The following is a 27,783-nucleotide window of genomic DNA, read 5'->3' as shown; positions in this document are numbered from 1 at the left end:
ACAATATGTTAGGGTTAGGGGAGGAAGGACCCTCCCCCAAAAAACTCAGCCTAAGAATACAAGTCCATAAACAGATACAAGTTTAATATTATACATATAGCTTATTTTTTTTTCAAGCACAGATAACATCCACCGACTTCATTTTCCAGAAGAGAGAAGTAAAAAGAGGCATAAGGAGATAAGTCGTATATTTTAAGAGTACATGTATTCCAAACTTAAAACAATACCAAAAGGCATTAGGGGAGAAAAATAATGCATGCCTTTCATTCTTCATAGGAATCCTTGCTTTTTCGTTCAAAAGGAGCATTTCCTTTAAATAAAGATGGTGTGGTATAACACCATGGTTTCAGTGGCCCCTGGTCAAATAATAAGTGTTCAGAACTAAGATGTGGTAGACATATTGCAAATGAACAGTCTGCATCAGCTATGATGCCCCCAGAAAGGCACTACTGTAAGGCACAAGTCAGCCCTAAAGTAAAACAAATGCTGAAGCATTGCACCTAAAAATGGGTTGCTGCTATGTTGAGGGTTCCCAGGAAAAAGAACTTATAAAATATGTTACATTAGTTAAGTACTCTTCTGTACACTAAATAGTTATGCACCTCCTTCTTGTTTACTGCTAAAATGCATATTTTCTGTGCTCAGAATAAACTCTAGTTTTGAAAAGAGGCACTGTTGAACAACAGATAATTTACTGTCGAGTATGTTGGTAAATTATTGAATCCAGTCCTCGCTCTGAAACTTGGGGAACTGTCCTTAAAGAACTGGGGGTATACTAGAAGAGTGAGAGTTCTGTGAACCTCTGTCCTGGTAACTAACTGTGGATACATCGCTATTCCATCTGGAAGCAGACCAACAGAGAGCCCTAAATAGAAGCAGCCGAAGGGCTCAAAAGACTGCATAAATAGGTTTCTGCTTCATTTAAATGCACACGACAAACTCCTGGGATTGCCGAGAGTCAGCCTCCTTCTACCACCATTAGTGGAATGAGCACCAGCTCAGAGCTGAGAAACTGAGGTTGGAACCTCAGAGCAGCTATCAGTTGTGTAGCTAAGAGCAAGTCACCTCAACTCTTAGCTCACTCTCCATGTTGTGTAAACTGCCAGGCGGTGAGCTCCATCCGTGTGGATACAGCTCAGTTCAGAGGGTTCATGGTTCTACTCGCCATAACACGTGAGCAGAGCTACTGCCAGCAGGCCCCATAGTGCACAGTGAATTTGCAATCCTGGTCATCAGTTGAGGTCATGAGAGTTAAAACTACTGTCTGCTTAGAGTTCAGTGTGGTAAGTCCTTTAGAATGAGATTAGGGTACTCTTCTGGAAATCATGGCCCCTGGCATCATGTGAGTTTAATTCACTCAATGCTCATGTCCAAACTGCTGTACTATCCTGAAAGCATATGACAAGCTGCTACCTTGTGGCAGAATCTGCAGGTGAGGAACTGCAGCTACAAGTTAACTCCAATTGTGATTTAACACAAATTAGTAATAGCCATTTTCATGATCCTATTTCATAAGGTTCTTTGCCAAAGTTGTTAAGGGTATCATTTGTTTTCCTGGAGGATAGTGATTATTCTAGTCAATATTGATAAAAGGTGGGCTGGGTGGCATGTCTGTTCACATTTCATTCATTCACTGACATATTCACTCAGTTATAACAAGCACTTCTGCTTATTGCAATAACAGGATTACAGAAAATTTTTATTTCTTGGGGCTCTTTGTTTAGGTGAAAAATAGGAAACCATGACACCACAATCAATGCTATGAGAGAAGTAAACATAGATACTGTGGACTACGGAGTTTTATGAAAACCATTATCATTTGTCCCAGCTGTGGACAATGATTTAGTAAGTGATTTCTTTTTCATGGGATTAAAACATTATGGATTTCTGGAAGGAGTATACTCCCATTTTTTTCTTAACTGACATGCCAGTGTGAGCATAGGGGAGAAGAAAGGAAATCAGTGAAGTCAGAACACCCATTATTACATTCTTAGATCATTTCTTTCAAGATGCCAGTACTGAAATACATGCTGACTGCAACACATGTATATCTAGCAAGTCCTGTAGGCCTGTTTCATATTCAATTCCATGTGCTTTCCATCCACAAAAGGTAACTGCTATAGAGATGCTTCATTGCTCACAGGAAAAAAAAAAAGAAAAGAAAAAAAAAGGTATTTTGTGCTGTTAGATTCCCCATGATAAAAATGCTTTCTGGAAAGAAAAAGTTACTGAGTGCTAACCTGTTCTAATGCAAGAGTGAGCCTAAACCACCGTTTCTTTCTTTTTTTAAAAATATATATATATTTTATTGGTTTTTTTTTTCTTTTTTCTTTTTTTCCAGAGAGGAAGGAAGAGGGATAGAGAGCTAGAAACATCAATGAGAGAGAAACATTGATCAGCTGCCTCTTGCACACCTCATAGAGGGGATGTTACTGCAACCAAGGTACATGCCCTTGACTGGAATCGAACCTGGGACCTCTCAGTCTGCAGGCCGATGCTCTATCCACTGAGCCAAACCAGTTAGGGCTGAACCTCTATTTCTTACTCCTGGTACATTAGAATACAGGATTGGTGCTATACTTAGCTATAAAAAGCTAGGTTCAACTGCTCTCTACTTAAGAACAGTGTCATCCAGGGGAAAGGACTCTGATTTTATGGGTTAAAAGAGGTGCTGCAAGCACCTCTCTGTTTTGTTTTACAAATTTTCAATTTGTATTCATTATTCTGGGGAATTTTTTTTAAGTTTAAATGAGAATCTTTTCTTAAATCACTGTAGGAATGCAAAAACATTTTGCTAGTCTTGATAATTATATATTGCCAAGAAGTTACAAAAATCAATACTGAATGCTGATGCTACTGTACATCCCCAACAAAAGGGACCCATTTCAGTTGTCTTGATTTTAAATTTTAAAACAAACAACAAATGGGGTTGTTATTGACTGAATGTTTTTGTCCTCCCCACCAAACCCATATGTTGAAACCCTAAGTTTCCCCTCCCCCCTCCCCCCCAGTGTAAGTGTATTTGGAGATAGGACCTTTAAGGAAGACAATAAGGTTAAATAAAGTCAAAAGAGTAGGGCCTTTGTCCAATAAGATAAGTGTTCTTAAAGGAAGAAACACCAGGAAGTTCATTCTCTTTCTCCATGTGCCTGCACAGAGGACAGGCCAAGTGAGCTCCCAGTGAGAAGGCAATCAATCATTTGCAACACAAAGAGAGTCTTCACCAGATGTCAACCCTGCCTGCACCTTGATTTTGGACTTCTACCCTTCAGACTGTGAGAAAACATAAATTTCTGTTTTGACCACCCAGTCTGTATTATTTTGTTATATAAGTCTGAGCAGTCTAATACCAGGATTAAATTAATATTGTTGAAAGATCCCAGATTAGACTATGTCTTGAACTAAGGGATATAATCAATAAAAATGAGTCTAAACCAGAAGCAAGATGGGTTTTTGAGGCAACAATGGAAGCTTTTCTTTGAGACCACAACTAAAGGGCAAGTGTCCGTTTGGGGTCATTTTGATCAAGGTCCAGTGGGCTCCACTCCATGACAATAGTAGATGTACTAGAAACATGTTCTCTGGAGCTATTTGACTATAAAATTTTGATTACATCAGCAACAAATTCAGGGAAACTATGGAATAAAGACCATGGCCAATCATGGTCACACTATGACCACAAGAGAGGTTTACACTCACTAACACAATGGATATGGTCTTCATAAGGGAAACCTGTTTTATTATGCAATTAGAGACTGGGTGCATGAATTTGTGCACCAATGGGGTCCCTTAGCTTGGCCTGTGGGATCGAGCCAAACCGCTCTTCAACATCCTCCCATGAAGGGTCCCTGATTGCGAGAGGATGCAGGCCAGGCTGAGGGACCCCCACCAGTGCACAATCAGGGCTGGGGAGGGATGTGGGAGGTTGGCCAGCCTGAAAGGGACTGCAGGAAGGCTCCAGGGCATGCTCAGTCCTGACTGGCCAGACTCCAGCAGCAAGCTCACCTACCAGTAGGAGCATCAGCCTCCTAGTGGTGAGTGGCTGTCATAGTGACTGGTCAGCTAGTCCACTGTCTCCCCCGTGGTGGTCACTGCACATCATAGTGAGCAGTTGAGCAGCCTTGGCATATTATTAGCATATTATGCTTTAATTGGTTGAATGGCTGGCCAGTCAACTGAACACTTAGCATATTAGGCTTTTATTATATAGCATTTTAGCCTATACTGACATATTCAATCTTCATTATTTTTCAAATTTCAGTTACCAATATATTTATTTGAGTTTTTGGAAGTGGCCATATAGTAACCATAATTCTTATTTCTAATTAAGAATTGTTCTCAGCACCAGCTCATTCTATGCCTTTTCCTGTTATCAACCAGGTTTCAGATTTTCCCAACTCTACATGAAAATACTTGTTTTTCTTTTCTTCCTTCTTTCCTTTATTTTTCCCTTTTAAAAAAATTAACAAAATTTTAGTATTCACAATTGCCACATTTGGCAGTAAACTTGCCAAATTTTTTTCATAATTTCTAATGTGAAAGTGCTAACCTGTTAAACAATAACAAAATATAAAGATGAAAAGGTAGGGGTCTTGTTTTATGTGAGAAAATTTCTTTTTATAGATGCTTATACTAGATGGTGCAGCAGCCAGAATAGTTCTTAAAACTATTAGCAAGGAGTACATCAGAACACAGTAATATCAGCAAAGCCAGATTTTCCATATTCAGCAACATCACTTGAACAATACTATAGGTAAGTTACATGCTTTTACTAAAACAAGACTCTTCACAATGCTAGTGACATACCTGCTGTGGCCATACCATATACAATGGCTCATGCTGAGCCTGGAGTCTTGATTAGCACTCTGAACACTACGTATAGCTTTCTTTTTTGGCTCCACTATTAGTTTTATTCTGAAGCAGTGTGAAAAATACTAAAATCTAACTATTAATCTCATACAAATTCATGCCATATACATCCTTCTTCCCTATTAAAAATGAACACAATTCAGTATTGCATCTTACTCATAATTTCCTACATAATGCTTCTAATCTGGGCTGAACAGCAGAAATACAGCCAGCATGAATTTGTGCACCAGTGGAGATTCCAGTCCCACCTCTACCGCTAATTACCTAAGCCAGTGGTCAGCAAACTCATTAGTCAACAGAGTCAAACATCAACAGTACAATGATTGAAATTTCTTTTGAGAGCCAATTTTTTTAAACTTAAACTTCTTCTAATGCCACTTCTTCAAAATAGACTCACCAAGGCCGTGCTATTTTGTGGAAGAGCCACACTCAAGGGGCCAAAGAGCCGCATGTGGCTCGCAAGCCGCAGTTTGCTGACCACTGACCTAAGTGAATTTGAGCAAATCGTGCAATTCTCTGGGTCTCAGATTTCTCATCTTTAAAGAAAATAGACTGGACCTAAACAATCTGCAAGATCCTTCCTTGCTCTAGAAGATTTCTCTGTTCGAAATAAAATTCTAACTCCAGCATTGCATCACCTTCTGGAATCCCTGTTTCCTGGGATGAATTAGATTCATCTCCTCTATGCCCCCTGGGTGCCCTGAGGGTAGCCCTCTCATAGCACTTATCTGACTCTAGTGTTATGTATTCAACTGACTCCCTCACTAGATTGAAGACTCCTGAAGAGCAGGCACTTGGCCTTTTACCTTCCTTACCCCATCGTTTCGCAGTAGGAGCATGATGGTTGTATACTGAATATATACTGAGCCAGCCAATACTCCCTGTGCAGCACTTTATCCAAGTGCCTCACCAAAGAGGTACAGAAAGTAACAAATAAAACTCTTCACTCATCCTATTTAAACAGTCAATCTGGAAGAAAATATGTTCTGGCTATTTTGAAAGTGAAGAAAGTACTTAGAAAATAATAAAAATTCCCAGCCACATTTAATGTTGTTAGAAGTGCTAATGCAGCATTTATTTTAGGTTTCAAAGGAATGGAATATTCCTGACAGCCTCATGGACAAGTATACCCACCAATTTTAAAATACTTTTTCCTTCCACACTCACAAAGCATTCCATCAGTAGGTGTCAGCATCTTTTATGGGGTAAGGTTATAGTGAAATTACCAAAATATCTGCGGATTTGATGAGAATACAGACTTCTCATCAACCTTTATAAATGGCACGTCGGTAGTCCTTAAGACCACACCCAGGTCAGATGATGTGCTAAGAGGACTCACAGAGTTTAGTATATAGACACGGCTTTGACATCCTACAGCGTACGGATACAAAGCAAACTAGCAAAGGGAAACAGCAGGTGGGTGAAGTCCAGGGGTCGCTAAGCACAAGTTTCCAAAGGTCCTCTTTCTAACAAGTCCTGACAACACTTGGGAAGTTGCCACTAGGGAGGCTTACTTGGAACATGGTGCCCAGCAGTATTATTGGAAGCTGGTCACATGCCTGGCACACACCAAATCCAGGCTCCTGGAAGTAAATGGTTAGCATAAACCATGCTGTTTGAATAAAGAGTGTGGCCACAGGGAGCCACTCTTCTCAGTGTTGGGAACCCTCTTGAAATTCAAGTTTCCAGATGCCAGCCCAAGGGCCCACAGCACAAGCATGTCTTTCAAAGTACAGCAGTCACGCCTGCTGTGTTAACTCCCTTTACATAAATAGTAAAAGGCACTGTGTAACCACTAGGCAGCATGAGCAGGCGAGCCAAAACTGCTTTAAAAGTCCGATTAGAATCCTTTAAAATTCATATGTCACCTGTACTGGGTGTGCCGCTTGCCTTCTCAGACCCATTCAGAAGGGCTGGTCCCTGGGTTAATAAACATGGTTTTGGCATTCCAGAGAAAGATAGCTTGCAGGGGCCAGGCTGAGACAAATAAGTTCCTAAATTCCTGCTGTCCACACCTTCCAATCTTGGTACTTTGTGATGGCTGACCAAGCTATGGCAGCTGCTGTCACTCTGCAGTGGCACCAGTGAGGAGTGAGACACAGACCCAATGGCCCTCAAATCCTAAAACATCAACTTTCTGGTCTTTGACAGAAAAAGTTGCCAACTCCTGCTCTGGTTGTTGGATGAAATTACCGGTTTTATATAAAGGGGCTTACAGATGTTTAGTGAGAGCTATATTTGCAAAACAAACAAAAAAAATATTGTTCTTTAATGGGAATAAAGGCAAGCTGCTAAAGCACTGTGGCATGCCTCCCTAGGGCAGCCACGGCGAACTGCACACCATACAAGCCGCTGACTTATGTGGCCAAAACTTATGTGGCCAATGTTGACTCTAAATCAGGACTCTCAAAACCTGACCCCTCCAATCTACTAGGAGCACACCTTTAAGTATGAGTATGATAGCTCTGAGATGTCAGTAGCACACTAAAGACATCGTTTTATTATACAACTCACAGCAAATGTTAATTGCAAGAATCCTTATAATAATAGCAGTAAGAATAAAGTATTTTTTTTATTAGTAGCTCATTTGGGAATGATTGAGCGAAGGTAAAGCTGTAAATTGCTGAGAGTGTGTCAACTTCCTCATCGACAAAATAGATTATACAGGGTTTTGTTGTCTGTGGGTAGTTGACATTTAATACGGTGAGTTATTATATGTAAAATATGTTGAAGTACCTGGCTATAAAAGAGGCTCTTAAAATGGTAGCTATTCTCATGAATCATTGGAGTGTATTTTCTCATATCTCCTTACAAAAACTACCTGATTTTGTCTCTAGCTTCTCTTCCTGTCTGAGGCAATCATGCTGGTATGTGCACTCAACTCTTACAACCTGTGAGTGTGTGTGTATGTGTGTGTTGTGTGTGTGTGTGTGTGTGTATACATGGCTATGCGAGTGTGTGTGTTGCACGTGTGTGTGTGTGTGTGTGTGTGTGTGTGTGTGTGCACATGCTCAGATGTATGAAAGAGAAAAAGGGACAATAGAGCTTTGGGATGAATTCATTTTGAAGAACCAAAATTTATTTTCTCTTGGTGAGTTCTTAATTACCTGTCTATGAGACCTTGCATTGTAAACATATCAATTGGTGATCAGCTATTAATTTTTCTGGGGCTGAGTTTCCTTCCTTATGTGTTTTGAAGAGAAAATAATGGCCCTTTTTCCCCCACAGGAATATGATAAACATCAGATGAGATTCTGTGTAAACAACATGCTTTCAGGAGGACAGTGACAAATAAGATCACTGTAACAAGGACTGGAACAACATAGATAGGAGGTTTGATAACCTTGCAGTAAGTGAAAAGATTCCCAAACTGGCAAAATTTATATTGTAAAAGACTTAAAATATAAGAGCTTCAAATGTCTAACAGACTGCCTTCTAGAGAAAGAATCTATCATTGGAGAAGGTAGAGCATACACCAAAGGAGACGGTTTTGCTTAATACTTAAAGGGACTCAGAGCTCCCTAACAAATAAGCAACCCTGACTTTATATATGGCACTCCTCTCCCACATTTATCACCACCTTAACTTTCAATTACTTGCACAAATATACGTTTCCCAATAATTGTGTTTCACATAATATTCGCAATTGACTGCAGGCTCCTTGACGTAAAGACTGTATTTAGTCTTTGTGCTGCCGACAGCTCTTTTCATTTTGTCTTGCAGGCTGTGGATGCTCAATAACTATTTGTTAGTAACAAAAATAGAGACCAAAAATGCTATTCAAGAACAGAACAAAATATTGTGACACAGCTAGTACGAATATGACTGCTGCAGCCTTATCTTCCTTTAGAACATTGATCTGCTTATTGTCATTTTTCTGTTCCTACGGTAGAGAAGTTAATTTGTCTCTTGGGTTGACTTTTTTCCTCCATGTTAACTACAGGGAAGGTTCAGTTTAATGGGGTAGAAGGGAAGGCTTGTTATTTCAAAATATTTCACCACAATAGACAGCCAATCATTTTATATGAAATTCCTTCCATGCAGTTATTCAAATGTGCATATCATCCATGGCAATAAAAGAGCGATATCTAATGCCCAAAGACCCACAAATCAGAGCTAGGAGATTTCTTTATGCAAATTAAATCTGTGTCACACCATCAATAAAAAAATAAAATGGCAATGAAAGTTATATTTGCATTAGCAGTGCAAAGTAAAAAAAAAAATCCCTATAACTATTTGCAGGACATGTCAGTGTGGTTAATTATTTTTTGAGATAGTATGCTTGGAAAGAATTAATAGGGAACAAGAATTAATGGAGAAGGAAGTTTTAGAGTGAATCAGGCCCTGGCCAGGTAGCTCAGTTGGTGAGTGTTGTCCCAATAATGCCAAGTTTGCAGATTCAATCTCCAGTCAGGGCACATATAAGAAGCAACCAATGAATGTTCTCTCTCTTTCTCACCAATAAAAAAACATTAAAATGAATCAGGAGTATATAATATACAACCAGGTTGATTAATTTTACCAGCTTTAAAAAAAATCCACATAATAGAGAAAGAGACACTAATAGTAATTTTTAGCAGTTTTATAAACCCCGAGAACTAATTATAGTATAGCTGGTTGCTTTTCCTCAAGCCTGTTTTTTCATTTTACATCTTAAATTGCAATGATTTAAATATTTCTCCATATATTCAGGTGCTATTTTCCCCTTAAAAAGTAAGCAAAAGATAAATAAAGGGGGGGAAAATGATGTTACTTCACATTGCTGGGATGTACACCTGAAAATTAAATAACTTTCCAACCCTCCACTAATAAAGCATGACATAGTAACCCTCTGAATAATAAAAGGAGAAATGGATCCAGATAACATACCCGTTTCCTTAGATTGCAAGTAAGAGTGAGATTCCTTGAGAATGAGTTTGCAAACGCCGTGTAAAAGTCCAGGACTTTGAGCAAGGCTTCTCGCTTGATGATGTGGAGGTCACAGTACGTCAGCGCCCGGACATTGGCACACGCATGAGCGAGGGTGGTTTCCTTCCAGAAGATGTCTCCGAATACATCACCTTTCCCTGAAAAATAGTATCAGATATGTATTCAAGCGTCTACACTAGTTCCTATCCTAACTACTGTTTTTATTGCATTTCATATATGCTATTGATCTCCTAGGATAATGTCAAGCCTGAATGTGGGACCTCATCTATACACATATTAGTATAACAATTTACAACACTGTTTACGGTATATATATAAAGAATTCACCCTGAATTCAGTTCTTGATGGAAATCTGGATATGAATGAGTGAGATCAGGTGGAGAAACCAAAAACTTCACTTTAACAATGTTTCACTATCTTCTGCTACCTTCACTTATCCCATTCTGGTCAAAAGGAGGAGGAAGAGAGATTTTTTTTTTTTTTTTTTTTTTTTTTTTAGTTTCATCCCTTCTTTTGTCCCTTCTGGTACAGGCGACACTAAAATACAATATACAAGATAAACTATTACATCCTTTATAAATCTGGAACTGATTCAACATATATTAAACATACATTATTCAGCAACTAAGCTTTGTGCTCCGGGCACACTAAAACTTACCACGACTTATTCTCCAAGGATGCTCTTCTCCCTCCACCCAGCCAAACTTATACTGTACAAGTCTTCAGAGCCCAGCCCGAGAGCTCCCATGCACAATTACAGAGCCTAAGGAACTGAGTTGGGTAAAACATGGAGACCCAGATGTGTTATGCCATGAACAGCTCCATAAGACTGCCCTACTATAGTCAAATGTGGATGTCTTTTTAAAATTCTAGCAAACCCATACAAATCTACTACTCACTTCAGAGTTCATTCCAATTAGTGACCTCAACTCAACCATTTATCATCCCGATTCTAGAATACTTAGTTGCCCTTCCTGTTGAGGCAGCTCCATAAGAGCCCAAGGCATAGGCAAGTAGGAAAACCTTCTTACAGGTAGTCTGCCAAAGACTTTCTCTTTCTGTAAATATTTGTTCTCATCCCGAAGATTAAAGTCAGGCCAGCCAGACCAACAGCAAGAAAAAAATAACATGTAACCATAGAAGAGTGTGTGTGTGTGTGTGTGTGTGTGTGTGTGTGTGTGTGTGTTTGAGAGAGAGAGAGAGAGAGAGAGAGAGAGAGAGAGAGAGAGAGAGAGAGAGAAAGAAAGAGAAATAGAAAGAGAAACTGCATGAGAGAGATTATAGATTCTTTGCCCACACATGCAGTTTGGAAATCCTTAGAGAATTACAAGGCATTTAAGCATTCTCAGATAAAAATAAATGAATAAATAAAACACATATATTATTGAGGAGGTAATTAAAATCACCATGTAATCATATGGTCAGCACAAAATAAGCATAATGGATATTTATTTAATATTGAGAATTTCATTTGTTTTTGAACCCTCAAAAATTCCTTTTAGTTAGTGACACTGACAACTCAACTACTGTCTGATAGGCATAAATTTGTCCAAAAAAATAATTATAGATCTGAGACCCAAATATTGTGTCAAAGGCTACAGATCATCGTAATAACCTAAAGGAGACTTTGTACAAAAATTTAAAAGATAAACCCTACCTCCACTTATAAAGATAAATTTCAGAAATGGCATTCTCTTTAAATTAGTAGTCCTAATTATATGTATTTATTTGAATTACATTATTAGAACTACCAATTTACTTTAAAATGTACATTTGATTAATATTTACTATATCCAAAAACGGTAGAGATAAGACAAATATAAATAAATAAATAAATTATGGAATATTATACAGACACTAAGTAAATTGAAAAAGGCAACAGAGAAGTGTTCACATTATGTAAAGTAATAAAAGCAGGATATTAAGTCACACACATAGTATGACCTCACTTTATACATTTACCCCACCTGCCAAAAACACACACATGCACAAAGCAAATGCATTAATATGGTAGATTCTCTCTGCATTATGAGATAATGGGTAGATTTTACTTAATCTTATAATTTATATGTATTATTTTTTAACAGAAGAGATTAACAGCTGCTATATTATTGGAATCCCTGGTGCTATGAAAATAACAGAGCTTTTAAAGGGCTGTTTTGATTTACCTCTTATTTCTTTTCCTCTATCAACATTGTTACTCTTTTTATATGGGAAACTAGGGGTGTTTGAAGAGATAGAAAAGGGTTATATTTCTTTATGTTTCATTTCTGTGACCAGTCCTCAAATGATCACTCATAATACACCTCTCACCCATTTATAAGTGCTCATTGGTTTTCAACTATTTGATTTTTATGTATAATAACCATAATAATAATTAATGCCTTTGACTTATTACTAATTTCACTCTGAGGATAAATCAAGAGGTTGAGAACCAACACATGTAATATTCACTATAGTATTATTAAGCACAATTCCAGATTGGCATAAGTAAATAAATAAATGTCCAATGACAATGGAAATTTATCTAACTACCTATCATCAATTCGTACAGAATTAAAACTAGTTTTTAAAATAGATGCAAAAAATGCTTATCTTCTAGTGATAAAATTTTAAAAAGACAAAAAGAAGTATATGATTATGATCATAGCTATCATAAAGTACATAAAAATGAAAGTGAAACTCCAAGACTAAATGAATTGTGAATAAATTATCTACCTCTTAATTTCTTAAAGAAAAATAATCTTGATAAAGCCAAAGTATATTGCATTTTATTATTCTATGTTGTTCTGTATAGTATATTATATTGCTATTAATTTGTCAATTGACAAATTGTGTTAAAAATCAAAAGAGAATGTATTTAAAGAATTACAGCAATTGGCTTCAAGTGATATAATTTTTTTCTTTCCACTTTATGTTTTCCAAAATGATCTTTAATAAATCTGCTTAATTTAAAAATAGCAAACTATTTTCACAGATATTTTCCCTTACACTTTTAAATAAAACTAAATTAATAAAATATGTACATAAACCTATGAAATGATAAATAAATATTCATTGACGATAAGCACATCATCAATAGGTAAAATATATTCAATATATAAATTAATTTCCCCTTGCTATTTTTAATTATGAAAGCATTCAAAAGTCTGTTACATATTTTATTTTACCTAACTAATGAAATGAAAATCCTTACCATATTTTTATCAAAAATTTAAAATTTGAATAATTTATATTTTCAGTATCTTAGATAAATAAAAAGACATGATGTGGAATGAACAGAATTAAACTAGACTATAAGCTCATGAGGGCAGAGAATTTCCTCTATTTTGACCACTGTCATTAACCTCAGTGCCTAGAACAGTTCAAAAGTTCAACAAATATCTATTAAAGGAAAAATACATATTAGAAAAGGAGAGAAAAAAACTGGGAAACTCAATATTAAAGGTAGAATTGTGGCTCTGCCACTAAGTGTAACTTACATCAGGTTACTGAACCTGCATCATCATTTGTTCCTTTGACTATAAAGGGAACTGGATAGACAAAAAATAATGCTTAACATTTCTCTACATCTATAATTTTATAGTGAGTCAACTCAAATCATCAAATTATATTTTCAAGGCAATATTCTGTCAGTATCTCACTGTCAACACACACACACACACACACACACACACACACGCATGCACGCACGCGCACACACACACACACACACACACACACACGAGCTTTAAAATCTATGGCCTCAATTCCAAATCCCATTACAAGGTTGAAAAGAAACAGAAAAGTTAACTGACTCAATCAAAGTAAAATTTACCCCCTGTTCTCCCCTCAAATGTCTATAGGAAAATAGCAAAATTAACAAATGTGGATAATGTGCTTCCAACATCAGAACTGGCTTTACATAGTAAGAAATACTAATTGTTTTATAACAGATAATTTCCATTTTCATACACAATATATCAATTGGAAATTAATCAACCATTTCAAAATGTGCTTATCCAGTTATCTCTACCACCTAATAGTCACTCAATTCACAGTTATTCAAGAAATATTATGCTCATTTACACTGAGTGATCTGTAGAAGCCAAGATTGTGGAGATATGAGATTATGTGTTAAATACACAATAGAGAAGTGCCCATCTCTTCATTATGAAGATTTTGCACATTTCCAGGGCTGGGAACTACTGTTCATCTTGATGAGTGCAGAATATCTGATGCTAGTTTTTAGGTCGGCTCCCACTTAATGTAAGTAGTCTTAGCTATGAACATTTTAGAGCTTGAGAAAATGAACCTTCCCTCAAAACCCTAAAATTAGTAGAAAAGCTCGCACTCAACAGGAAAGTTGTTGTTTGGTCTATTTATATTTTCTCAGTTCTTTGCATTAAGTCTAATGAAGTAGTTAACTGCTAAACCACAGAAAACACAGCACTGTAAAACAGAAGCAAATGTGAAACATTCATAGAGTGGGAAACTGAAAAATGTAAAGACAAAATAGAGACAGAGTTACAAAATAGTTAAAGGACTAATACAGATCATAGTATGCTTGGGGATTATGGTCTCCTGACGTGCTGATTTTACAGCCAGAGTATTTTTTAAAATTGGAACACATCATTTGATGCGTTAGTGACCTGGGTTAAATAAATGCATACAAATTATCTGTTAGTCATACAGCTTTCTAATATAGCCAACAAATCCCTAAAAAGATAGCATTTGAAGTTTACTTAGTGAGTGTGATAGGGAAGAGTAAGGGGGGGCATAGTGATAGCTCTATTTTGATTATTCTTCTCTAGAGTGAACTTAATCCATTTCAGGTATTAAGCAACCCTTCACTTTAATTGATTATGGCAGTAGGCTCAAAGTATATCATAAATACATATGTATAAAATATAGTCACTTATAAATAAACAACCGTATGAGTTTTTAAATTATACAATTTTAAGAACTTTGAGTATTTACAAACAGCAAGTTCATAATGTAATATTTTTAAGGAAAATAAAAGAAATAAGATGATCAGTATGAAAATTTCAAAACTATATGGATTTATCCTATATAATAAAAGCCCACCGACTGAATGGTGGAATGACCAGAACAACTGGTTGACCAGTGGCTATGATGTGCACTGACAACCAGAGGGAAGATGCTCAACACAGGAGCTGCCCCTGGTGGTCAGTGTGCTCCCACAGTGGGAGCGCTGCTCAGCTGACTGGGATGAGCGGTGCTCCCACAGCAGGAGCAGCTGCTCCGAGGGCGGGTCCACAGCCACTTGGCTGACCAGGATGAGCAGCACTCCCACAGCGGGGTGATCCTTGCATACCACACACCCCACCAGTGCACGAATCCCGTGCACCGGGCCTCTAGTGAGAACAGAATCTTTTAAAACATTTATAGTCGATACCTGCCAATCCTCAATGATTAAAGTCATTCTGTAAAAAAAAAATTATATTAAAAGTTGTAGGTGCTTTTAGATAAGTAAAAAAAAAAATCTCATCTACTAAAAAAAAAAAAAAATGAAGTTTATAAATTTTTATTTTCACACACAAAGAATGAGCCAAGTAGCTCTTATTAAGTAGTTGTAAAAAATTGAGAGTATCCTTAAATGTATAGGATGATGGTAACCACCTTTAAGAAGTTAGATTATATGGTAACTCACAGGCTGGTAATCCTAAATTTGGCAGCTATTAGTGTTAAGTATATATATATATATATATATATATATATATATATATATATATATATATAGTTCTTAACAAGATGTGCCCAAATGAAGAAAGTTATAGCATATTATTTAAAAGTCCAAGAAAAAGACTAAACTGAAAAACATTTACATCTTGAAGCTATTCTTTTTCCTTTTCCTAAGAAAGGATTTGGAGTTGATGCCTATAATAATGTTCATATTATATAACAAAGTCTTATAACTTGCTCATATGGGAGAAATTATAGCTGTATTATTCACCCCCATTTAATTCATGCAACCAGTGTCTTAATGCTAACCTTAAACTGGTACATGCAAAAAATAAAAATCCTGCTCTTAAGAGTCTTTAATTTTCTAAGTAAAAGAGACATGCCAGAAAATTTTACAAAACAGGGGGTTGGGAGAGTTCTAAAGGACCAGGATAGGCAAAGCACACAAACACAAACTGTTTTGAACTTGAAGGGATTCAGGAAAGAACTCACAAACAATATCATGTTTGAGTTTAATCATAGTTGAGCCTCAAGGGGGAGGGCAGTATTTGTGGTTGACAAATAGTATGAGCCCAATCTGCCCAGGGAGTGATGAACAACATTAGCCCACTATCCAAGAAACCTACAGGACATAGAGATAGAGCCAAGTCTAGAAGGGAAAAGTGGGACCCAATAGTGAGAACTTTGAATGCCATGCAGCAGATTCTGTTTAATCCTGTTTTAATGAGGAAACCACTAAAGTTTTTGAGTTAAAGAGAGTCATGACCTGTCCAGTACTTTGAGAACAGAACTAACAACAGGGTGAAGAGTAGAAAAGGGAGCACTGTTGGAAGGCTATTTATCTCACTGTGAAACAATAATATTGTATTTCACAGATTACATACATATAATTTCACCTTATCTCCACAACCACCTCATCAAGAGTGAAGGCAGTGACAACAAGGGTAAAGAGAAGAAGATACAACAGACATGATCTTTATAGAAGATATGATCTTCTTCAGATGGTAGTAAAGAAAAGCTCTAAAATATGTCTATTGATTTGAGTGAAATAGGAGTGACCTATTTAAGATACTCTAGGAAAGAATTGTGAATCAGGAATTTCATATCCAGCAAAACTGACTTTCAAGTATAAAGGACACAAACCAATATCACCAACATAAAAGAACTCATTATTGTTCCCATAGATCTTTCCTAAGGAATTTAATAGTGAAAATGTTTCAGACAATCAAAATACCTAAAGGGACATTGACACAAAGACTAGTGGTAGCAGTAACTAATATTTATTTGTAGAACTAAGACTAAACAAAGGTTAAAAGTAGAGTGTGTATGGCTACATGCTCTGACAATGATTACATATAGCATAACTATTAAAAATAATGGTGGATGAGAGGCAACCAGAACAAGTATGGCTAGGAAAATGCAGATAAAGCTTTCTGTAAGTGGATGTCAGGGCCTTAGGTAAACAAAAGAGCACTGAGAAAAGCAGGCCAAGCTGTCCTGCCCTAACCACAGAACATCAGCACCTAAGGGAAGAGTGGAGGATTCAGCATGAGAACAAGTCACAAGACCAGGAAAGACTCAAGGGGTGGAGAAGGAGGAACCACCTCCTCATTGGAAGAGCTGCAAAGATATGTGGCATTCTTGCAATCCTGGAGCATTCCTAAGAGTTTCATTTCCAATTTAATCCCTACCAACTAGGTGAAATATGAACTCTTCCAAGAGCCAGATGAAAAACCCATTCACGGAACTTAGGATCCTCATCTTGTGTTCTGAGGGGTCATGAGATTCACACTTTAAGTCAGGGCTCCCCAGTCCTGCACACTGGTCAGGTGGTAAACCAGTCACTAGGGAGAGGACAATATTTTTATGTACTTAGTAGCTGATTAATGGTCTTATATTCAAGTAATGTTTGGTAAAGAATTTTTATAATACACGCTGGAATGGTTACTTAATGGTGTTGTTAGAAGAACCTTTTTTTTTTTAAATAAAAGGAAACAAAATGGTAAAAATCTAGGTCCTCTATTTTCTGTCAAGATTAAGCAAAATAGTTGTATAAATTCAAAATTGTACTTGAAAAGTTCTGTCAAAGAAAGCATCATGTTTGTAATATGATGGTTAAGAGAATGGGCATAGAGTTAGACATATCTGGGTTCAAATCCTGTGCTCACCATTTATTTTTTTAGCTGTGACCTGGGGTGAATCATCTGATACTGCAGAGCTTTGGTTTCTTCATCCAAAAGATAACTATATTAAGCGTGTTCTTCACAGAATTGACATAATAACGCATATAAAATAATGGGTACTCAATAATTATAGGTATCCAAATCAAACAGACTTTCAAAGGGGCCTGAAGTGCATTTTTCATAAATATACTTTAAAAGTTTTGATGGGAAATGTTACAAATCAAAATGTATTTATGAAGTTTAAATTTTACTTAAACATGCTAACAGTTACATTTTATACTCAAGTTGCTGATCCAACTGAGGAAACTGACATGATAAATTATATTTTAGAAAGATTCTTGTAGTGGCAGCAGAATGTAAAACAGGTTGGAGATGATGACAGATTGCAAGCAGACAGGCCTTTCAGAGGCAGGCGTAGCCCAGAACCAAAAACGTAGGAGTGGTGGTCATGGGAAGGGTTATAAAGATAGGATAAAAGGATTCCTAGGAGATGGAATGCACAGACTTCGTTCTGAAGAATGGTAAGGTTAAGTTTGAAGTTGAATCTAAACTACCAGATTGTAAAGACTTGATTATATTCAGAAATCTGTAGGCTGAGGATCTTCAGAATGTACAATTCGAGCCATGGATAAATGATGTTAGGAAAGTTTAAAGAGAAGCATACATATTTAAAACCAAATACTAGTTTGCCCTTTATAAAAATGTCTGGCTTAACTAGTCATCATCAGAATATGTAAAGCAAACCTGTCTTGGTTCATAGTTCAGCATCTCAAAACATAGAAATGTGGATGCAAAAATAATTTTCTAGGGCTTGGGAAATGCCCATGTAAGGATTTAAAGTGTGAAGCACTTCTAACAGCAAGTATACAGAAAGAAATCTTAGGTACAGAATAAAAGTCACATTTTCACAGGTTCTCAAAATAGCAAAATATTATTCATTCACATCTCAGATGTTCTTCTTTTTGGAATAAAAATAAGAAGCAGACATTTAATTCTGAGAACCATCATTTATAAGTTTTCTTTGATAATGCACCAATATTTATAAGATATGGACTGATTCTAATTAAAATGAAATCTTAATACAGGTACTAATTAACTTTTCACATTATTAAGTTCATTTCATCCTGTCTTTTCCTTCATCTCCTATTCCCTTCCCCTCAACCACATAACAACATCTAATCCATCAAAATGGAACATAAACAAGCATAGTTTTCTTGGTAATTTGAAGTTACAATTAAAATACTTATATACAGACTGTCTTAGATTAATGATTCCAATCATATGGTTCTAATAATCAGTAAACACAGAAAGGACAAACTGTGAATGCAGCAAAACAAATATCTTAGAATCTGGGTCTATTGTTAATGGGGAAATGCCATTTTTATAGTCTCTAGAAGGTACAATACACCTCATTGAGTCTCTTAGAAGGAATCCGGCTATTTTAGCCTTACCCATAAATCTGTTCACATTAGGTAATTATAAGGTTGGAACTAACAAGCAAGAAGAGATAAAAGAATATAAAATATTATGCATGCATCATGAACTGAATTTAGAATTCTTTGTGTTTCATAAAAAGTGGGAAGGTCAAGAAAAAGTGGAGGTGTAGGAACTAAAAGAACTTCAAGTTGAAAAAAGACATGAACTGCAATTATTTTCATATGCCCTATTAAAAAAAAATTTTAAAACCATCCTTCAATGTTTAAAAAAAAAAGGTATTTTTTGACTACACTTTTAATCTTCCCATTAATTAGTTATGCTTCAGAACTCATTCATTAAACACCATAGGACTTTTGACACACTAAAGAATTATGCACCTACCAAAAGACTGTTTAGAGGCAAGGATCCAAAAGAATAAAACTGCACTTGTTTTTTGGATCCAGAGATTTTAATTAATTTTAAAATGACCTTCCTTCTCTTCCTTGCAACCAGCAAATATCAGTGTTAGGGAGAGCAAGGCCTGAACGTATCTCCTATCAAACTAACTTAGACAAATTCTCCTTTTTCCAAGTACAATCAAATGAATTTCAGTTTAAGCCTTACAAGGCAAAAAGAAGTCACTAGACAAGATAAAAATGGATATATTTCAATGTTCAAAGCCATCATTTTCGATGAAAAGGTTATGAATATCTGTGTACTGAATAAAACTGCAACAATCACTACAAAGCACAAACTACAGGAGGTACAAGGAGACATAGATAAGGCACCTTAACAATAAGATACTTTGGTATGCCACTCCCCAATCAAGGATAAGTCAAGAAGAGGAGAAAAGCAAATGTATAGAAGACCTAACCAACTTACTTAATAAGGTAGAAAACCTAAAGATATTTCTCAGACTTTGCATCCTGATAATTTCTGGAACTTTTCATTAAGTTTGCAATTATTCCAAAAATAAGCAACCAGAATATTAGGAGAAGGAGGCAAAGGACAGAGGAAGGGGAGGGGGAAAGTAGAAAGGAGAAAGAGAAGAAAAAAACAGGAGGAGCTGGAAAGGAATGGTCATCAAAATATCAGAAGTAACTATTTTCCTCTTTCTTAAAACATTAACCAATCATGACCATTAAAGAAACCCCTTCCCTCACTTTTAATGGTAAGATAAAATATTTTTTTAATTTAGAAAAGTCTGAAAACATGCAATGTTGCTCAGTAGTTGAGTGTGAACCCATGAACCAGGAGGTCATGGTTCAATTCCTGCACAAAGCACATGCCCAGGTTGCAGGCTCAATCCCCAGGAGGGGATGTGCAGGAGGGAACTGATCAATGATTCTCTCTGATCACTGATGTTTTTCTCTCTCTCCCTCTCCCTTCCTCTCAGAAATCAATACAAACAAAACATGCATTCTCAATGGAAACCACACTGAAATATCATGAAATGGAGCCAGTGTGATGCTCTCAAGTCTAGAAGCAAGCTGGCTGAGTTAGGGAAGGTCCTTCTAGTAGGTTCCAGGCCCTTCCAGCGAAGCGCAGGCAGCAGTGTGTACCAGCTATGGCTGCCTGGAAGGTGGAGCCTGCAGACTGTGTGAACATGAGGGTGGGTCTGGCTCACGGCAGATTCACTCTCAGAGGCATGTAGTGCAATCATCTCTGTCTTGCAGCCTCACTCCCCCCTCTCCTGCAGAAAGTCACCAGGGGTCCACAATCCTAGCATACAATCCCCTCAGATCAGCCCTCTTCTAAACCCAGACTGGAGGAAGGCTCCACAATGAGAGGAGCTCCGGAAGCCTGTCTCCACATCTGTCTCTCCACAGATTCTCCAAATCCCAGACTGAAAGAGCAGACAGGGTCTTCCTGGGTCTCAGATCTATGCAGTCCCTCTGTCAGCTCCCTACCTCTCCTGCTTACTTCTGCCTTGGGAAGATCACTTCCGACTCAAAACATTGTTTTTAAAACAAAAACCTTCTGACTGCTTTTTGGCTGAACTAATCCTTGTTAGAGGCACAATGAAGAAGCAAATGAAAGGTTGCCTATGATGTGTACACATAATTTTACTCATTAAGCCCAGAGATGAAAAGTCTCTGAATCCCAAGACTTTTGAGGAGGATAAACTAGAAGCACACACTCAAGGAAATAAAATGTGACAGATAGATGATGAGATTGGCCCAATACCCAGAGGCCCTGCGTTCATGTTGACTGTGTCACAAGGCAACACCAGCAACCATTTTATTTTAAAATAAAAAGAAAATGCATCCTGTCTGTCTCACTGAGCAAAGGATTGCAGCCTAGCAGACCCAGCACTGAACTCAGGGCTTTCTCCATGCCTCCTTTTTGGGGGAAAAATAAAAGTTACCAATGAAGAATATAGGCAGCGCAAATGGCATGAGCACACGGCTGACGCCATTTATCGCAAGGGTCCTCAGTATAATATATCGGATGTCTGTTCTCCCACCCGCCATTGACAGGAACGTGCAGGAAAAGAAAATACAGAAGTTTTGGGGCTTGTGTCTTAGCCTCTTCTTTTAGCAAACAAGAATGGCTATACTACGGATTTGCTTTATTTCACCACAAAGAATCACTCTGACGAAATGTGCACTTGCTATGAAGGATTGCATACGGCTCCTTTGTTCTCCAGGAAACAGAACAGGGCAAGCACTCAGTAGCATTAGACACGAACAGTGCTGACTAAACAGTTAAGAAAAATGTTTACAAACAACAGTGTTCAGTCGTTTGCCACTCTGCACCATTGCCTCCTACCCTTACGCAGTTACCAGGACCTGTTTTCCTGGGAGGGGTCGCTGTTCCTCAGTGCTCAGTTCTGTCTCTGCCAGGTAATGGGGCTTTTTGAGATCAGTTCCTCATTTCTGTGCTGGAGTTTGCTTTTGCAGTTGCTAAAATACATCAGTCAATCTTGTGTTAACGAGAATAAGTGGCTTTCAAGCTATGGAAGGTTGACCTCGGAAGCTAAAAAAAATCCAATAGTTTAAAATTGAGCTCATTTTTCATGAGACACAAGCCAGGAAAAATTTGATCAAAATGGAGTTGACATCCTGCAATTCTAACTTATTTTACTTGAGGAAAAAGCCAGAAATGATTTTCCTCTGACTTTATTATTGCTTCTTTTTATAGCTATGTGGGCTTCATGAACTTGCTGCTGATATTGGAGCAAAAAAAAAAAATCTAAAATACCACTTAGCATTTGTTCTACCAATACATATAGTGCACTGTCCCCAAACATGTAATTTTTAAGTGTTTTGTCATTTACATGTACTGCCACTGCTTTTTGTTTTTTTGTTTGTTTGTTTTTTGTTTTTGTTGTTGTTAGTACAACCAATTACTAGGACTCTGAATTTTTTTAATGACTTTATTATTAGCCAAATAATTTTCCCGGTTTGTGGATGGACAGAACCAGTTTTAAAAGTCTAAATCTACTTGCATTGTGATTACTCCAAGATAGTGGGTCAAATTCATTTATTCCCTCGTCACTTTCAGCTCACTGCTTAGGTCCGCCGTGATGAGGTAAAAGATTTAGAGTAAGATGATCTGTACTCGAGCCCTCACTCGTGGACTAGCTGGGCCCGTCACCAAACATTTTTGGGCCGCACATTGCTCATCTCTAAAGGAAAAGGTTGAATTAAAAAGGTTCTGTTGCCCTTCGGAGGCCAACATTCTAGGTTACTAACCTGACAATCACTCCACAAACCATTTTCACACTCACCAACAGCGGGGCACAGCCACGTTAGGCTGTGGTCCAAAAGGCACTATCCTATTGCTGCCAAAGAAAGTGGAGTTCAACCCTCATGCAGCCCATTAGGCTGCGACCCATACTAACGTTCCTTGTTGAAGCAGCATTAATTTCTAGTTTTCACGAAGATTTATCATTTGATCAGTGACCCAGTTTACAAAGTCAGCAAGCAAAGGGAATTTCTCTTAAGAAAAAACCGTTACGCATTTGCTACTGCATTGAGAAAGTTCACAGTACCTAAAATAGCCACCACCTCATCATCCTGGATGACCTCCAGGGATCCTGAGACCACAAAGCAGAGGGCATCCACGCTCTCCCCGGCGTGGTAGATGAGGTCCCCGGGCGCGCAGTGAATTGTCTGGAACTCCACCGCCAAGGCGCGCAGGCATCCATCGCTGGCCAACCGAAAGGCTGGGTGCTCGTTGAACACCTTCCGGTTTAGGTGGACACAGATGTCAGCTCTCATGTCCTTCGGGCAGATGGAGAGAACCTGAAGAAAGTGAAAGAGGGATAAGTGGGAAGAAATGAGAAAGGGGCTATTTCAGAAATATCATCCAACAAGTATTTATTGACTATGACAGTCTGTGACACACTGTACTTGGTACTGGGAAGGAAGAGTTTCAAAGACACAGCTCTGCTCTCAAGAACCAAATAATAATCCAGTGAGATGGGCTCATGAGCAACGGACTCTTTCAATAGAGTACCACGTAGGGAAGCATAGAAAGAAGAGTCTGGAGGTGGTCAGAAAAAGAACATAATACAATAGAACATAATATAACTTCACCCAAGGGCCAACGAAAGTAAGGCATTAACATTCATTTTAGTCCAGCCTCCATTTTAGAATTTTTTACAACCAACTTTAAAATTCAGGATAATGTACTTTATTCTATATCAGAGGTGGATTTCTAGTAGCCAGTTGTAAAAAAAAAAAAAAATCAATAAGAAGTACCCTTGTGACTTTGCATGCTGTCACTGGCTGCTATAACTCCACTTTCAATATGTGTTTTTCCACTCACATTTTTTTTTTTTGCAGATGAATTTATGCCCAGGAAGTGAAACGTGTGTCCACCAGCCTTCCACAGGGCTTGGGCAATTGCAAATGTCAATGCCTGCAGAGTGGGCACATCATCTTGCTGGCGGCCCTTGCATTCTGGCCTTTGACTCCTAAAGACTGCTGAGGATAGCAGCAGGATTCAAGCTCTAGGCATCCCTTAGAAAAGCTAGGGTCAGGGAGCTTCTATTGCCGACAGCTTTCAGACAGAGCAATTAAAGGCCCAGACTGAAACAGACAGTATCATCATATTTAATCAGGGCATCATCCAGCAAGATGTGGTTACAGAAGTCAGCACTACCCAATTTAAAGACACACGTGCAAGCTCGCTTAGAACCTTCTCTCAATCCTCTTGGTAAACCATTCTTTATAATCAGAAATTGTTTTCTTTGCTAGGCTTTCAATCCCTCAAGCTCAAGTTGAAGCTGATTCCCACCCACCCTCATTAAGTTACCCTGAGCAATGTTTTACTATAAAATAGTTTTCTTTCCTATACTAATTGCATTTAACCTTTAAAAATTACCTAAAGGTTAAAATAATCCCTGATTATTCCTTTTATTTGGAGCTCAATATCAATAAAAAGTTGGTTACTTCCCTCTGTAGAAAAGCCCATCATAAATGTCAAGACTTCAAATTAAATTATGCTTTCGGTACCCCTTCCCTTAACCATTCCTAAAACTGTGTATATGATTTTATATATATAGTATAACTGTGGGGGGTGTTTTTTTTTATACTCCTGGAATTCCTATAGGTAACACAATTCAGCCCACCTAGCTTTCTGAAGAAATTTCATCTTTAAGAAAGGAATGCCTAACAGAGCTTCAGAAGCAATTAGCACTTCCTTTCCACATCAGTTGCTTTTCAGAATAATGTAATATTTTATTTGATATATTAATGTTTAGTGACTTCTGACAGCATTATTCATCCAATGGGTACTATGGGGTACACCACTGCATTAAGGCCCAGGAACTAGAAGAATAAATATGACACTCTATTTACGTTGGAGTAGATAACCATGTAATAGGGGGAGTTAGGTTTGTAAAGAGACAATTATAACACAATGAGAGAAAAATGACCGGGCATGGTCAGGTGACATTGGACATGTGCTGCTTAAAAGTCAATACTTATGACTTAGAGGTAGCATAAAATATTGGACTCCAGAGGATAGGTGTGGATGCAAATCTATCACTTATCACCTCTGTAACCTAAGGTATTTAATCTCTCTAAACTTCATCTGTGTAGTGGGTTGGTAGTGTTTATTTCATAGACTCATTACTGGAATTAAATGGAAGGGCTTAAGCTTAGCCCAGTTTAGCCTTGCATATAGCAAGGGCTAAAGAAATGATTTTTTTTATTAACCTTATTGAAAATGAGTATTCCTACAAAATTTATTGTCACTTTAGCTTCCTACAAAAGCAATTTGCTATTTTTCCTTTTCTGTCCCTCTCTAAATTATGTATCTTGACTGTTCCGTGAGATTTAAGCACAATTAAGAAAATATTTCAGCATAAATCTAAAGTTATTTCAAGCACTAGTTAATGTTAACATTTTTCTCAAGTTGAAAATAGAATGAATGCCAGGAAAGCAAAAAAGGTAGAAGTAATTTTAAAGTACACACACATTAACATTACACTGAATAGCTTAATGGAAAAATGAATCATTCTTCTATTTCATTTACTTTGCAGAATTTTCATTGTCTTAGATTCATTTTGGTAATAGTCATGTTATTTTAATTCTTTCAGGATTCATGCTGCAAATGAAATCTTCCAATGTTAGCAAAATTCTCTGTTTAATGGCATATTAAAAGAGGATTTTTATTAATTTAAGTGGATCTTTCCTTTATGTTTTACTTCATTTATGACACTGATTTATCATTTTGATTGGTGGTATATAGTACTAAAGTCCAGATGTCATAAACTGACAAGTTAAAACTTCGTGTTAAAATATACCAGAGCCGCACCCAGCTCTGTCTCCATACCTAGATATCATATGTGCCTTACATGGTGTGTCTGCCATCCAAATATGAGTATAGTATTATTTTTTCTATAAATGAAGGCACTACTACATGTCATAAGTAGTAAAAATTTAGTTTTAAGTGATAAAATTATCATTCAAGATGACACTAAGACATGGCCCATTAATCCCAATTCAATGCACTCGGCCTTGAATGTCATATCCAATCTCTTGTAAGTCACCTCATGGGTATCTCATAGTTATACACAAATAAAATTACATTTCAGTAGAAAATATTTAAGTTAAAGTGACTTTTATTTGTCTCTAGTGTTGATTATTTATCCCCTCTTCATGTCAAAATACTTATAAATTAAAGTTGATTCTTAATTAAGACAATAAGTTTTCTCTTTGGAAGAGCTATGGCTGCATGCATATAAGGAATCATTTCTAGAATTCCGTAAATAAATTCCTGGGGGGAGGAGAGAGAATGACATGGTTGGGAAAAGAAAACTCTTTTGAAATGTTTTATTATACCAGTCCCATTAAACCTAAGATCAAGAGGTATCTTAGCAGACATCCTTCTGGCTCCAAAAAGCTAACCTCAACACTGCAACTACAGAACACTGAGTATAACACAAAATGATCATTTTACCTTGCTCTCTTAAAATATCCAACGGCCTGATAAAGCCGAAGTCCTCACCAAGCACATAAGGCTCTTTATGATGGGAGCTTCCTTCAGCCACATCTCTTACTACCCTGCTCTAACCCTGCATTCAGTCACACAATATTTCTCGCTCTCTGAACCTGCCATACTCTCTCATGACTGCCTTCCTACATGCTGTTCCTTCTGCCTGTCATATCCCATCATCCCCTTCTCTGCCTAGTCACCTCTGATTCATCCACAAAGCACAGACCATTTCTCTCTTTGCCATAAGTGCAATTTATAAACAGTTCTGTCACAGAATTTGGTAATGCGTAGAAAAGGAAAATGAGAGTAAGGGTGTTGTGATCTGCATTTTTTTTTTAAAATAATAGCACACAATAGTAACATTGAATTATCAGAGTTGAAAGGATTTTAGCTTAAGGTTTTCAATTTTTTTACTTTCAACAGTAAAGTTATTCTTTGGTTTTTATAATGAAATATTCTTTATGCCCAATAGATAAAGCTGATACCAGCAGAATTATGCTGGGTGAAGCTCTGATGGGAAGGTAGACTCCCAGGCAGGGCTCCACAGGGGCACATTCACTCATTCATTTAACTCATCAAGTGTTAGTCATATGTTAGTTACATGCTGGCTACTCTGCAGGCCACCCAGATCCAAGAGCAAAAACTTCATAGTGCCTGCCTTGCAGGAGCTTCCAGTCAGGAAAAGCTGTAAAAAAAAAAATCACTGTTCCTTGTCTAATGCCCCATTTTACAAATGAAGCAAATGTATAGCATAAAGGTTATGAGAGTTGCTCGAGGCCTCTCAATAAATTTCCAGCAAAACCCGAAACTCTTGACTTCTCATTTTTAAGTCATGCTCCTTAATGAAGCTCAACCAGGAGTAAAATAGAACATTTGGCATTTTCTGATGTTTTCTGGTTCTTTAAATAGTACAAAAATCTAAAGGGTGATTTCTGAAAATTATCTGGAGTCTAATTAATCAAAATAAGTTTACTTATTAGGAAATCACTAATGTCACCACCACCACAGAACTGCCCAGATTTCTTTGCAAATTTGTTTTCATTCCTAAAAACTTTAATTTTAACTCCAATAAATGTATCATAGATTTTAGAGTGTCAGTAAAGACATAAATATTCATTGATAAATTATTTATTTGTTCGATTACTATTTGCCGAAAGGGAGTCATCTTATTAGAAATACTAGAGGCCCGTTGCAAGAAGAGATTCGTGCAATAGGCTTTCCTTCCCCTGGCTTCCAGCACCAGTTTTGC

At 37.3% G+C, this 27,783-nt stretch overlaps 1 protein-coding gene across 1 annotated transcript in view; it reads right to left on the bottom strand.

Moving 5' to 3' along the window:
• The window catches only part of KCNH5 (potassium voltage-gated channel subfamily H member 5), a 252,494-nt gene that overhangs the window by 51,506 nt on the left and 173,205 nt on the right, over window positions 1-27,783 (bottom strand). Inside the window, exons 9-10 of the mRNA XM_084866422.1 lie at window positions 23,080-23,332; window positions 9,739-9,935 (exon numbers count right to left, since the gene is read on the bottom strand). Of these exons, the coding sequence (XP_084722548.1) occupies window positions 9,739-9,935; window positions 23,080-23,332 (450 nt within the window). The remainder of the gene's footprint in view (window positions 1-9,738; window positions 9,936-23,079; window positions 23,333-27,783) is intronic.

This window comes from Pipistrellus hanaki (assembly GCF_964339955.1).
Source record: "Pipistrellus hanaki genome assembly, chromosome: 1".
Classification (NCBI taxonomy): Eukaryota; Metazoa; Chordata; class Mammalia; order Chiroptera; family Vespertilionidae; genus Pipistrellus; species Pipistrellus hanaki.
This window is presented reverse-complemented; position numbering and strand designations above follow the sequence as displayed.